The 15,477-nt window shown below is 31.5% G+C and overlaps 1 protein-coding gene across 1 annotated transcript in view; it reads left to right on the top strand.

Moving 5' to 3' along the window:
* Positions 1 to 15,440, top strand: part of LOC126750084 (protein FAM135A) — a 93,659-nt gene extending 78,219 nt beyond the window's left edge. The window contains exons 14-17 of the mRNA XM_050459586.1: positions 1,256 to 1,424; positions 1,482 to 1,693; positions 2,277 to 2,436; positions 15,102 to 15,440. Of these exons, the coding sequence (XP_050315543.1) occupies positions 1,256 to 1,424; positions 1,482 to 1,693; positions 2,277 to 2,436; positions 15,102 to 15,375 (815 nt within the window). The 3' untranslated portion in view covers positions 15,376 to 15,440. The remainder of the gene's footprint in view (positions 1 to 1,255; positions 1,425 to 1,481; positions 1,694 to 2,276; positions 2,437 to 15,101) is intronic.
* The last annotated feature ends 37 nt before the right edge of the window (positions 15,441 to 15,477 follow it).

Below are 15,477 nucleotides of genomic sequence, written 5' to 3'. Positions count from 1 at the left end.
CAATAATCAATTAATAATATTTAAATTAAAATTATTTAATCAATAATATTCCAGATGACTGAGCGCTTAATTTTTTTTACATGTAACACATTTTAATTGAAATTATGTCTTAACACTCTCAACTCCCTGTCATAATTCATTAATTAATAATGTTTAAATTATAATTATTTAATTAAATAAAATTCCAGAAAATTCAGCTCCTTATTTTTCTTACAAGTCAAATATTTTAGTTAAACTTATGCATCAAGTGCCTGGAATAATTAATTAGTAAATTTTAAATGAGAATTACTGGCAATTAAACCTTAATTTTTTTAAATTCCAAGCATTTTAATTAAAATGACGGTTCAACCAATGTTTCAATTAGAATTTTTTTTAATAATTAAAATTTCAGTAATTGAGCTCTTGATATTTTTTTAAATGAAACATTTTAATTAAAATTATACTTCTGAAATCTTTTTCAAAAATCAAACAAGCATCTTCAACTGCCTGTAATAATTAATTAACTTATTAATGACGTTTAAACTGAAATTATTTAACAATTCCAGGCATTTGTTTCTCTATGTTATTCAGTTGAGCTATATTTTTTTTATTCCAGGCTTTTTGATTAAAATTTAGTCTCTACCGCCTGGAAAAATTAATTAATTAATTTCCTTTTATAAAACAAAAAATTGGTTCATAATAAAAGACTGGTATAACGCAAATTTTTTGACATTCAATGTTTCTAAAACCAATGTCCTTAATTTCTTCATTTAAGATAGTTGAGACTTATTTTTTTTTTAATTTAAGATATTTCAACTGCCTGGAATAATCAATTGACTTATTGATGACGTTTAAGTTAAAAAATAATTTAATACAATTCCAGGCATATGTATGTTTCTCTATGTTATTCAGTTGAGCTGTATTTTTTCTTTAATTCGAGGCTTTTTGATTAAAATTTAGTCTCAACTGCCTGGAAAATTAATTAATTTATTTCCTCTTATAGAACAGATTTTTTTACATTAAAAGTCCAATGTCCTTAATTTTAAATGAATGAATGAAGGCATTACCATGCCACTCTTCAGGACCCTTGGATCTTTCAATCAGACAAATCTGTTAACTTTATAAACCATATTAAGCTGTAGTTTTACTATTATTATCATAAGTAACAATTTTAAATTATTGTTCTTTAAAAAGTCATGAGTGAGGGGGGAATTCGAAGGGAAATCATGTTATCAGGAGATCTGGGTCAAAATTATAAATTTCTTTTCATTTACAGAGGGAATGCATTTAGTGATATGCGTTCACGGCCTAGATGGTAACTCAGCCGACCTAAGATTGGTAAAAACGTATTTGGAAATGGGTCTTCCAGGGGCCTACCTTGACTTTCTAATGTCCGAACGAAATCAGGGTGATACTTTTAGCGATTTCAATACGATGACTGACCGGTGAGCCTTTATACCTTCGCTTTTCTCGCCTTGACAATAATACATTTTAATTTCTAGTTTAGTTAATGAAATATTACAATATTTAGACTCGAGCAGTATTAGACCTACGAGGATAAGTTTCGTAGGGCACTCCTTAGGTAACATTATCATAAGATCCGCGTTAACTCGGCCCCAGTTGAAATTTTTACTGCCAAGACTGCATACGTTTCTATCACTTTCTGGACCACACTTAGGGACTTTGTATAATAGTAGTGGATTAGTTAATATGGGTAAGTTTGTTGGTATATTGGATGATATACAGTGACCGCCTAAAGTTCCGCATAAATTCGATAAAAATTAGAGACATGATTTTTTGAGAAAACGCTCGGACCCGTCGATTTTTATTTTAAGTTGCGCATTATTTCACATAAATTTTTATAATACAGGGTGGAACAAAAAAAAGATATGACGTCATCGGTCATTTTTTTAAATGGAATGCTACATTTTTTATTGCATTTATGAAATATAGGCGAAATTTCAAGCAAGTTTCGTATGACACACCCTATCTCCAAACTCAACTGTTTCATAAATATTTACATTTAACCAACAAGAAAGCAAGTAAGTAGCCATATTTAGCGCATATACTAAATAGCCTAAGGTGTCTCAAAACTGAAATAAAAAGAATGTCACTCCATTTTAAAAAGATGCCGCTTATGTCACCACACTTTTTTAAAGCACCCTGTATATTCTAAAATATTTTCCAAACATCACGTCCCAAAAAAATATTAACCCCTTTTTTTACGCTTTATGGAAGACTGATGCACTGTTGCAGGACCCTGTATATACTAATAATAATAATATTTGTGTTTACAGGTATGTGGTTTATGCAAAAATGGAAAAAGTCCGGATCTCTATTGCAGTTGTGTTTGAAGGATGCGACTGATCCGAGACAGTCTTTTTTATACACTCTCAGTCAGAAGAGTACTTTACATTATTTTAAGAATATTTTGCTGTGTGGGTCTGGACAAGACAGGTACGTACAGGAGTTAATTGATTAGGTAATGTTGGGAGAACGATTTATGATATTGAAATTTTGAGTTTCGCATTGGATTCGTGAAAAAAAGTAGCTGAAAATTAGTATATTATATCGGTGGGGTTATATAGATTTTTTCGAAGAAAGATTTTTGGATTTTGAGTTAAGAGTTGGTTAAATCAGAATTTTGAGTTTGGCTGCCATTAAATTTGTGAGGAAAAAGTAGCTGGAAACTCGGTTATTTTGATTTTGGAGAAGATTTTTTTAGGATTGATGTTATCCATATTAGGAGTTAAATTTATCATTAAAAAGTAGCTGATAATTAATACCATGTCGGGAGGGATATTTTAATTTTTTATTTATTTATTGTTTGATCAAACAAATTAATTAAAATCTTTAAATAACTTAGCATAGTATTTTCTTGGCTTGAACAATGGGCCCTCTATAGAATTGCAGCCATTCAGTTACATTCACACCTATTACTGTTTAAGCCCTAACCTAAAGAAAAACATTGTTTTTCTTGATAAATCTTGCTTTCAATTGTTACCTCTACTAGATCTCCATAATATTATACAGTGTGGCTCTTAATTCTTCCCCTCCTATCTTTTGAATGCGGTTATATACAAATTTGATATTTGGCACATATCATTAGCAACCTAAGTACTAATTTTTGGCTCATTTTTCAAAATGGCGACAGACGCCATTTCATGAGTCATCCTGCCTTCGGAATATGAGCGGTGAACATAATTAAATAGACGATAAACAGGATATCGGACTAAATTCGGATATCTTTCTTGATAAAGATTAGATACTGCTAAAGCATTTTCTCTTTAGCATTCGCCATAAATGAGATGCATGTTTGCATACTCTAGGGCGGTATACAACGAGGATATAATAAATGATTAACCGATAAAACAAACAGCTCAAAAAACACAGTCCACAGGAAAATGAACGCAAAAACAAATCCAAAGCAAAAGGTAATAGAAACGTTAGGATACATGCAAAAAAGTAGTTAGTTCACGGAATACTGTAAACAAATTAAATTCCAAAAATGTTTGTTGTTTATTGCTTTAATGATAAGAATTACCTTCGCTCTTTATTTTTTAATTTTTAAGTGAAATAAAAACATTTTAAACATAACTTGAAACATTATTTAGGTTTATCTTTCACTCTATCACAATAACTTAACTAACTAATTTTCATTGATTCAGATGCAAGCAACTTTGTTCCTCATACTTTACTGCATAATCAAAACACAGTCTTAAATGAATCCTGTTCAAGAGTCCGATATAATCGAAGCATCCAAAAAACTCAAAAACAGATTAACATATGGTACCGATTCTATTCCAAGCTTTTTAGTTAAAGACTGCGTTACACCTTTAGCGAAACCATTAGCTCACATTTTTAACTTATCCATTCAAACAGGTTCGTTTCCGTCTTGTTGGAAGATCGCGCGAGTTATTCCAGTTTTTAAAAAGGGCGACAAGTCAGAACTTAGAAACTATAGACCGATATCAATTCTATGCAATTTTTCTAAGCTTTTTGAAATTTGTATACACAAACAATTACACGCACAAGTAAGTACACTAATATCGCCGGATCAACATGGTTTTATGGAACCAAGATCATGTATCACTAATTTATGTTGTCTTTCCGAATACATATGTCAAGCCCTAAACAACAGAAGTCAAGTGGATGTTCTGTACATGGATTTTCAGAAGGCTTTCGATCAAGTAGATATCACTATTTTATTGATAAAACTTATTATCTGGGTTGCTCTGAAAATGTATTAAAATTATTTTCTTCGTACCTTCTAGACCGAATGCAGTTTGTCGAAATCAACGGTTTTCGCTCCAATCAATACATCGTAAGATCTGGTGTCCCACAGGGTGCAAACTTGGGACCGCTTCTTTTTTTGTTGTTTATGAATGACCTTGCACTGGCTATTTTATGTCTTAAACTGCTTTTTGCAGACGATTTAAAAATGTATAGAAAAATAGAAACCAAATCTGATTGCCAACTGCTTCAATCTGAACTAAATAATATATATGACTGGTGTCGGAATAACAGACTTTTTCTTAATGTGTCAAAGTGTTTTCAGGTAACTCTTTGTAGAAACAAAATTTTATTCAGCATAATTATGAAATACAAAATTTTCCTTTGACTAGGTGTCTTGAAATTAAAGATTTGGGTGTTACTTTTTACCAAAATTTCAACTTTAAAAATCATATCCATAATACAGTTATAGCAGCATCCAGATCTCTGGGTTTTATAATTATAAATTGTCGCAATTTTGATGAAGTTAGGGTGGTGCAGTTCTTATATTGCTCATTTGTTCGCTCCAAGCTTGAGTACGCTTTCAGTTATATGGTATATGTTATATGGCATCCAGTATATCAGGTGGAGATTGATAAAATTGAGTCAATTCAGCGTAGATTTTTAAAATATTTAATGTAGAAGTCCGATGGTGTTTATCCAGCAAGAGGAACATGTCAAGATATAATGCTTGCACGTTTTAAGATGAAAGCCTAAAGGTCGGGGCACACATATCCGTACCGAGACCGCACCGTGCCCGCAGCGTAGCTCGGCCGTGTCTCGGTGCGTTATCTCCCAAAACACACATGTCCGACACACGGCCGCATCCCGCATCGCATTGGACGGTCATGACGCACTTTAAAGTATTCAGTTTGGATCGAAACCTAATTGGGTTGGTACATTAAATTCATTTCAAAGAAAAATGTTTTCGAAATTTGGTAATGATCAACAAATGCAGCATTCGCAATACGAGAACAACTAAATGATTTCTTTAGTTCTGTAGAGGGCAGCGTAGATTGGTAGGAAAATACAGCCCTGGCAATTTAAATAATTTAATTTATGGATCATATTTGCCAGTTTTTTTAGATGTTGCATCTTTTTCGCTAAAATGTAGTAAATAAAATCTAGATCGTGTCAAATTCATGTTCTTTACTAGTTATTTGGTTTCTTCGCCGTAAAAAAATATTTTCTAAGACGAAAATCCCAAACAACTAATGTATAATCTAGTGGTAAAAATATTGGTAATGAAACTTTGTAACCTTTTTTCATGTAAATTTAAAAACTAAATAAAAACCTAGTATATTTAGTAATTGGAATTTGCGTATACAACTATCGTTACGAGTTAATTAAGTTAAAATCAAATTAAAATTTTTGAATAAAAACTTTAACTTGAAGAAGTTTTATTTCGAAAAATTAATTAATATTTTTTTATGCATATAGAAGTACCAACCTTAGTTAATTTTAGTACTAAATTTCTTGTCTCCGGAATTACGTATATGTTCCAAATTTCACCAAAATCGGACAACTAGAATTTGGTCAAATTTGAGTTTCAAGATTTGCACCGAACATACATAGTTAGTTACATATGTACATACATACATACATACATACAAACATTGCAAGTTAAATAAAAGCTTTTCAAAAAACTGCATGTTTCCTATTCTAAAATATGAATTAGAATTTTCATTTTCTAGGTCATTTTCTTACACCTGATCTTACACACCACTTCAAATATCAACCTCAATCTTCGTTTGATTTTTGTAAAATGGGCTGTAATGCATTTTAGAAAAAAGAATCAATTTCACGGTGTATAAAATAATTACAACTGGAACAAATTATAATAGCCGCTTACTAAAACAAATTCGCTCATCTAGACACCGGATGTTGCCAAAATCTACCTAATATACTACAAATTATTTAACAATTTTTCGAATTAAATTTATTAAAAATATGTTTTATAAATTTAGACCCACCTTTTTTATTCAATTCCAAAGAAATTTTCTTCCACACTCTGTCCTTATAATCTGTATTCCTATATTTTTCATTTTTTTGATCATACAGTGATGGATACTTCCTTACTTCCTCTATTAACCTTTCAATTTCCATTTTGAATAGCTAAATTTTATTGCTCGTTCGAGACCGTACAACGGTCGTCACCGTTGAAAATTAAACAAAACTATATTCCCACTCGTCACGGATGCGGTGCGTGCTACATGCTCGGGCACGGTGCGCAGATGTTAAGACTTCCCCATATGATTACTATAGTGTTGTTGACAACCGAGACACGGCCGAGCTGCGCTGCGGGCACGGTGCGTCCTCGGTACGGATATGTGTGCCCCGACCTTAAGCCGACCGCCGTGTGGTAGCGGCCGTGGTCTTTTTATGTAAGTTAGTTAATTATAAAATCGACTGTAGCTCATTGTTAAATCAAATTTATTTTGTTGTTCCCGGATTAAACTCTAGAAACTCTCGAACAGTAATAGAGCAATAAATAATATTTTTAGAAGGTCGCCGATTTATTATATGTGTAACTTATTTAATACTCTTTGTAACCACAACTTGGACTTCTTTGTTGCTTCAATGTCTTTCTTAGTAGGATTTTTTAATCAATAATCTTAAATCTTGAATTTCTCTTAGAGATTTTGTAGGTAGGTAATGCTTTGAGTAAATGTATGTTTTCTAAAATTTTTATTAGCCTATAAGCCTGTTCCATAACTTTTCCTTTAGCTTAATATTATATTGTATTATTTAATTTTAAACGTTAAACCTGTTATACACAATTCTTTCTGTATTTCCTGTAAGTGGGTGACTGTTGGAAATAAAAGCCTTATTATTATAACAGTATACCGTTTACTAAAACATAATTGATTAAATGAGCCAACTTTATAAAGTATTAGCCAGGTTGCCGTACAATTTTTTGGGCCAATATGAGGGGTCAAAGTTGAGGTATTAAAAATAAGTACTTCATTTTAGGATAGATGTCGTATTAAATGTTTTGGCTGTTTAGTTTAATGTTTGTTTTTGATCAGTAAAATGGCTATTCGTTGTTGCCAAACTACAAAAAATCTATTTTTTAAGCGTGACAATCGAAAATGTCATCCAAGAGTAGGATTTTGGTGACTTCCATAGTAAAGTGCCAATATCTCGAAAACCATCAAATGTTTACTAAAATGCTTTATCAGCCCCTGTAGTATTATTATCGTTGACTTGCCGGACACCTTGTATATAGATTAAGAAAATAGAAATAACTTCCTTGTAAGGTGGTTATTTAAGTCAATGTCAAAATATATATTCATGGTCATATAATTATCAATCTATGTTTATATAAGGTTTCTATTCAGTTAAAAAAATATATATATATAAAAACAAACGAAAATTTGGAAAATATTTAATGATAATACATTGCTCAATACGTCCAATAATCAGATTGTGGCAAAAGTCCGTTGGGATTTAACTAAACGCCCTTGTAAATATATTTCAATAAAATAGTTATCCAAAATGTATATAAATATATCCTAAATAGCTTCAACCCTTTAGTACCGTAATTTTCAGTATTTTGCTTATTTGTTTGCCAATATCACAACTTTGTCCTGGTCAGTGAAACAGTATGTTTTGAAAACATGTGCAGATTTTGTTTTTTTCTTGAGTTTTTTGACCCTTATTTTGTTAAAAAAACAACCTATAGCTGCTTTTTGTATTTATAGGTATGTAGTACAGGAGACGTTTCACGCTATTTTATTTACCTATATAATTTACCCCATCCAGCATCCCTATTCACTCCTGGGTTCCGTAAGCTTCTAGGGAAAAAAAATACTTTTTTTAAAGCAGCGCCGACGGTTTTGTTTTCTATAAAGACACTAGAAAAGGCTTATATAGAGAAATTATCTTATAGTATTAAAATAGCAGAAAACCGTTTTGTAAACGGTTACCAAAAAAAACACATAAAGAGTTCGTAAACGGTAATATTGTTTATAATTTAACACATTGACGCGCTTCGAGAATTTTGGGATTCGTTAGGGGTCACCTTTAATTTTTTAATTTTCAATTTAAATTATCTTTATTAAGACTTTTTGCTTGCATTTTTGTTAATTTTTGATGTTTTTTTGCAAAAAAACACATGTCTGTAATAGCAGATGTCCCTTGATATTAATTTTGTTTTAAAAGGGACATGACTGCATTTGCAGACCGATTGCTTTGGAAAGATTTATTTTTAAACTTTAATACCTGTTAGTTCAACAAAAATTAAAACCCTAAAATCAAAATTTACAAAACTTTTATCAAAAAATAAAACACTTTAGGCGTGGTACTTTTCAAAGCATTTTCCTTGACAAAGAGGGGGAAAACCCTGACAAGCACGACAGCGCCATGATGTTTGACCTCTTTTTCCGGATTTAGAACATTCTCTTCACCTCAAGAAGTAACTTTTTCTCGAATAGTTTTCGGGAACTGGACTTTTTTCCAGTACATGTGATATCTGCACGGCTCTTTCTTGAGGCGCTACATCCAATTTTCTTGAACCTGATCCGCAGTTTAAAGCTCCCTTTTTTACAAGTGCTCGTCCATTTTTAATGTGAGATACACCTAAAAGGCTTTTTATAATATTGTCACGAAATTCTAGCAATGTGATTTTATTTCTGTTTTCCTTGGTATTTTCCCGGAAAATTAAAAAGCTGTTTACAACTGTTATATCCAGCAAATGAAATAGAACTTTTTTGTACCAACGCACAGATTTTCTTGGACAACTATAATATGATGTCAACTGGTCAGCTCTATCGACTATATAGCTCTATACTTATTATACGCGCTATTTCTTTTGGTTTGTTCTGAATTTTCCCAAAACTGTTTTGTACTTCTAATAGTGTAGGGTGAAATTTTGTGGTTATGCAAAGGACCTCACGCTTATCTTTCCACTTTGAGACATAAATCTGCCCCTTTCTTAGCCAAACATGCTCTCCTTTTCTAATTTGTTTGTGGTTATGTCCTTTGGATTCCCTTTTCTGCTTGACCTAAGTGTTCCCGTTGTATGTGTCTTACGCAGAAGAAGTTTATTGGACAGGAAAACGCTATTGTAGAAGTTATCCATAACAAGATGATGACCTTTATCTAAAAAGGGTTTCATAAGCCTAAGTACTAATGAATGCAATTTAGTGTTTGCCTTATAAATTTCTACATTATGTGTATATCCATTAGGTGAACATAATTCATGAAATTTTATGTCATACTTGGCTTTTTTACCCTTTATATATTGTCTGAAGCTAAGTCTTCCTCTATGTAAAAGCAAAGACTCATCTAAAGACAAGGCCTCATCCGGTGCATAGGCATTTTAATAATTTTTTAGAGTTTGTAAGAGTTCGGTTATTTTATTTAGTCTATCTGTACTATCATTTATACTATTACAATTAAGACTACGAAGAAGTTGTTCAAAACGTCTTCCAGACATCGTGCTTAAAAAAATTGGGTACAAAGGGTACAAAGGGTCATACGAAAATAATTTTCGTAAAACTGGAAACTTTATTTGCGCTTGCAACAAGCATATGCCTATAAAGCACTTTAACTCTTCCTTATTTGTTTTCAAAAATGAAGTAAATCGACTGTTTTTGGCGTGAGGTCTATTAGTTTTTTCCAATTGTTTTCCATACAAATTAGTGCGTGTCACAAGCAAATCCATAACTTCCTCAGTCCACAAGCAGTAAAAAACTTCAATTCGTTCAGGAACATGATCAAATGTAAGCTTTATTCCCGCACTTGTATCAAAATTATAATTTGGTATGTCACTTACAACATCGATCCATTCTTCATCACTATTGTCCTGTGTGGCATTCGCATTTCGCGATAATCTGTGATTTTTCTAAATTATTTATGTAAAAACTGTAATTTACTAATTTACCAATAAGCAACAGTAAATAAATCATTACTTACCAATAAATATAGATGATACAACAATAAAATTCAAACCTTTTCTCACAGCCACAAAAAAACGATGATTACAGGGACACTTGTAAAAACCTAATGGGACCGGTCAGCAGAAAACGTCTGCATATGCAGCCCGAAATATCTAAACAGACAGGCTTAAACAAGTAAATTTATTTGAAAATATATCACTTGTGGGACTTAGAAAATAAATGCTATGTATAGGGACATAAAACTCAAAAGTAGAGTCCATAAAATGAGAGAATATGCCGGTGACGTCAGACTTCGCGCATCTAAGCTGGCTATCGTTAAGCGTAGAAGCGTAGAATTCTAGCAGATAGTTTATGACTAAACAATCCGTGCCGGGGGTGTATTGTGGTAAAATATTATTAAATAAATGGGGTTTAAAATACTGTTAAATAAATTTAAACTTTTCTTTGCTTTATTTATGCGTATGTGGATATAAGTGTTAGCTTTACATACATATATTACTTTAGATACTCAAAATAACGTTTACGATACGTGTTAAAGAAATACATATGTTTTTTTTTAATACTCATTATGATACGAACATTATTTGATATTCATTAATGTAATCATCATTTAAGATTATGTCCTTTGAAATACTTTTGTTTAAAAATCAGTTGAAATCTTAAAATATAAAAAAAAATATTTAAAACAAAAATTAATTTTTAAAATATGTTTTAAAACATCTATTTCTTTTCTTTCTTCAGCTATTAAAGATATTAAAAATAAAACTCCACATAAGGGTATATAAATTTTACTGCTCATAAAAACACTACATAATATTATTACGGTATATAATACATATTCATATTATTAAATTAGTCACTATCTGACAAAATGTCCACATTGCTGATAATTGATTCGTCGGAACTCGTTTCCAAATCTTCATCTGATGAGCCAGTGTTTACCGTAAATTTTAGGGAATCTAAAGTTTCATCAAAAAGATTATGATCTTTTATATATTTGTCTTCAATTTTGTCGACATGGTCACAAATGCTTCTCCAATCATCGACAGATACTTCTGCAAATTTTTGCCTCGTCAAATCTTCTACATCTGCTAACTTAAAAGTTGTGTTCCTGCTTGCTACCCAGTTTTTAACAGTGGCCCAGATTTTTTCAATGGGGTTCAATTCTGGGTGGTATGGAGGCAAACGCAAAGTTGAGTGTCCGTGACTTTCCATTAGTTCGTCAAGTTTGCACTTTATCGGATAAAATCTTTTATTTTGAAGAACTATTTCATAAAGTTCCGTTTTTGTCATTTTCTCGTCATGTTCTAAATTATGCTCCTTAAGCCAATCAATTATGAGTTGTTTCTTACTTCCTGAGGTAACATTCTTTTTTACTTGTACATTATGGTATGATGCATTGTCCAAAACTAAGACCGAATTTGGTGGCAAATTCGGAAGTAATTGGGTTTCCACCCATTTCATGAAATTTTCATGATTCATGTCGTCATGGTAATCGCCACTTTTAGAACCTGAAATGTTATAAGTAAGAAATTAATAAGCACAGAATATATATTTTTTATATCTTACCTGAGCGGAATATAAGCAGACCGTCTTTAACAAAACCATTTTTTCCTCCAGCATGAACGATAATTAATCGCTGTCCTTTTGAAATGGGTTTTCGTATACCGCTTAGGCTTTCGTCAAACCAACCTTTGTCAGAAGTATGACTACTGTGTATATAGGTTTCGTCAGTATACACTATATTTCTACCTTGATTTTTAAATTCGGTAATTTGTTTTAAGTATTTTATTCTCTTCAAACGTATGTCATATGATTCCATCAAGGCCTTTCTATTATCATCTGTCTTCTTCCATCTAAAAAACAATGTTTAGAATTTAGAAATTTATATACATATTAACATCTAACAGGTACATATAATTTTAAAAAACTCATAACCCTAAAAATAAAATTCAAGATAAATAAAGAGACACAGGTAAAATTTTAAAAATGATATTCTAGTTAGGTAGAACATTAAGGAGAAGAATATAATAATATGTCCAATTAAGAGGAAAGAGTGGATTAACCAGGGTCATACCTTTTTTTATCTTACAGGTAACATGCTTATGCATCCTACAGGTGTGTATTTATAAATAAATAAAATTAAAAAAGGGTTTGTAACAGGTAGTCAGGAAATTGTAATAGCTATATTATGGGTAGCGCAATTTAGAATTTCAACTTAATTTAAATATTTTTTTAATTTTCTATGTTTTAAGTTTATATGAATGAAAATATCATATGCATATCTTTTCAGTGTTCTTTTTAGTATTTTTTCAATGAACGCTAAGACTAGATAAAAATTGTAATATTACAAACGAATGCAAAACATAAATATGGTTGAACCATACATACCTAAATCCAATGCTCTTTAGTAGTTTTGCTAAGGATGGTATACTCATAGGCTCATGAATAACAGATCGGTCAATGATCTTTTGTAGGATTACTGCTAATAAAAAATAGGATTAAAATTAAAAAAGCACAATAAAGGTAAATACGTACACTTGAGAGTAGGCCTTCTTTTTTCCACTATATAAAAATCATTAACTATGCGCCTAATTTCTTTAAGTTGCGTCGAAGTAATGTCAAGTATACGTGATTTCCTGGGCCTCTTGACACATAAATAACCTATCTGAAAATTCACGTCGAACATTTTCAAATACATCTGCCTCAATATTTTGGCAAATGTTAGTGATTCGATATAGTGAAATGATAAAATCGCAACAGTGTTTTTTTTTGGCTGTTACTTTTAGACAGGTTAAAATGGAGTCCACCGAGTCCATGTAATAAATATTAAAAGTTCTCAATAAAACCTTTTAAATGAGGTAACACAAGATTTCTATTTAATGCATTTATTCAAGATGGCGCTTATGTGTTATTTTGACATCTATAACTTATAGAACTGTCGTTTTTATGTCAAAATAAAATAGTGACGCATTTATTTTCGTACACTGATTTTTACCTATTCAAAAATCATAAAAATGTAAAACGTTAAAATAAAAAAAATACTTTTTTATTACGCCGCCATTTTGAAACGGGTTAAGATATGGGTCTAATATTTCAGGGTTATAAAGTACTCATTGAGACCTTTAAAATGAGGTACCACACGACCCCCCTTTCTATTTAAAATTTTTTCTCAAGATGTCGCCCAGCCGCCATCTTGGAATTTATCACTACCTAGTTTACAGTGAAAAATAGTATCTATAGACCAATTTACTTATGCCAAGTTTCAAAAATTTTTTTTGACCCGTTCAAAAAATAAATGGGGGGGGGACTTCAAAGAAAAGCACTGTATATTAATTTTACCAAAGAAATAAAAACTATATCATAAAAAACAGTAATGTAGCTGTTTTGTATACCTAATTTTGTTTTATATTTCATATTTTAAACAGCCACAAAAATATCTATATTGTTATATTAATAATTTATTATGTTAATTATAAGTAAATAATATTTTATTTAAATGTTACATTATTTTAATAATAATTAATTATCTGTGATTTTTTAACCATTGGATAACTTACCTAAAGCGTTTTAAAGGAATAGTTAATCCTTCTTCTGCCTCTTTATGCATAAACTCTGCTACATTGGCAATAATGTCTCTTCCCTGGCTATGTATTATTTGCCCTTTCGTACCTAATTCCTTTGGCGACATCTACAAAACAGTTAAATATTTTACATGGATCTATAAACTAACTAAATGATTTGAATAACCATTCGTTCTTATTTTTACATGTTTTGAAAAAAAAAACAGACAATATGAATAAAATCAAAAAACTTCAAAAATAAAGTTAATGTAAATTCTTTGTTTCTTTGGAGTTGCACTTTTGGTTTATTAATTTGGACTGTAAGATACCTTTTAAAAAAACTACTACATTTTCTTACCTTTAATACGTTAGTAGTAACAAACACACACAAAATAATAGTCTTTAAATTAAAACACACCAAAATTGGAAGAAAAAAGTAGGTAAACACAAATTAAACTGAATTTACACGCACACTCTACACTCTCAACGCGTTCCCAAGTGCGACGACACTGACTTATTGCGAAACACCATCGAACTTCCAAGGGTACTGTGATGAATAAAGCGGAGAGGTATAACTATTATAACGACTTTATCTTTTTCCTTGTGAAAGAGAGAGATGCATGTATTCACGGTCAAGTAAACCTAATCAGGGAAATATGGGGCCTCCCCTTTATTGATTTTTTGGTTTAAAGTGGGTTTGTGCGCATTTTACGTCACCGGCATATTCTCTCATTTTATGGACTCTACATATACAACCTAACAAATCGCGTCTGCAATTGCAGACACGACTATTTTTATGAGGCAAAATATTGTCTGCTGTTGCAGGCATGTTCCTGCATGTATGTCTGCAATTGCAGACACGCGCGTGAATGTGTTAAAGCATAATCTATTATTAATAAATATTAATCATGTAAATATTTTTTGACGACGTCTCTGGTAAAGATTCCTTGTCGAGGGGCGTTGCGATGTTGCCTTTTTCTCTAAATACGTTCTTTCTTATTTACATTCGTCTAATTTTAAATATTGACTTCTTTATAGAGTATCTTTTACCATGTTTTATGAAAAAAAATGCTTCATATTTTATTATAGAGGAACAATGTAGCGTTGTTTTGTGCATGTTAAAATAAGTGACAAATTTTTATACTACAAACTCTTTTTTTCCATTTTTACATAAGTATTTGGCATAATTGCATCAGAGCTGTTGCAAGCAAACAAACTAAGTCCCTCGACATAATACTCAATTCCAGTTATTTTTTCCTCACGAATCCAATGCCAAACTGAAAAACCTCAAATTTCCAAGACAACGCGAAGACTGTGTGTATATTTGAGACCTGTGACTTTGAATTTAATTTATTACTATATAATTCCAAAAGAACACTTTCAGATACGTCCCGTTACACTCAGCAAGAATCGAGCTGTGCAAAGAATCATTAAAAGACACATCAGAACAGGGTATAATCTACAGGAAAATGGTCCAAAACATCATGCAGCCGATAATCGCGCAGACTGACCTAAAACTGTTGCGCTACGACGTTCACCACGCCTTACCGAACACGGCGAACGCCCTCATCGGTCGCGCAGCCCACATCGCCGTCTTGGATTCCGAGATTTTTATCGAAAAATTCATGGTCGTTGTCGGCATCAAGTATTTCCGTTGAGTTTTCCCTTTACTTTGTCACTTCCTTTTTCTATATTTGAGATAAAATGGTTTTAAAAAATTAAAGGCGATCGTTTGATTTGTTTCTCTCCCTTAAAAATAA

Source organism: Anthonomus grandis, chromosome 2 (assembly GCF_022605725.1).
Source record: "Anthonomus grandis grandis chromosome 2, icAntGran1.3, whole genome shotgun sequence".
In the NCBI taxonomy this organism is placed as follows: domain Eukaryota; kingdom Metazoa; phylum Arthropoda; class Insecta; order Coleoptera; family Curculionidae; genus Anthonomus; species Anthonomus grandis.
This window is presented reverse-complemented; position numbering and strand designations above follow the sequence as displayed.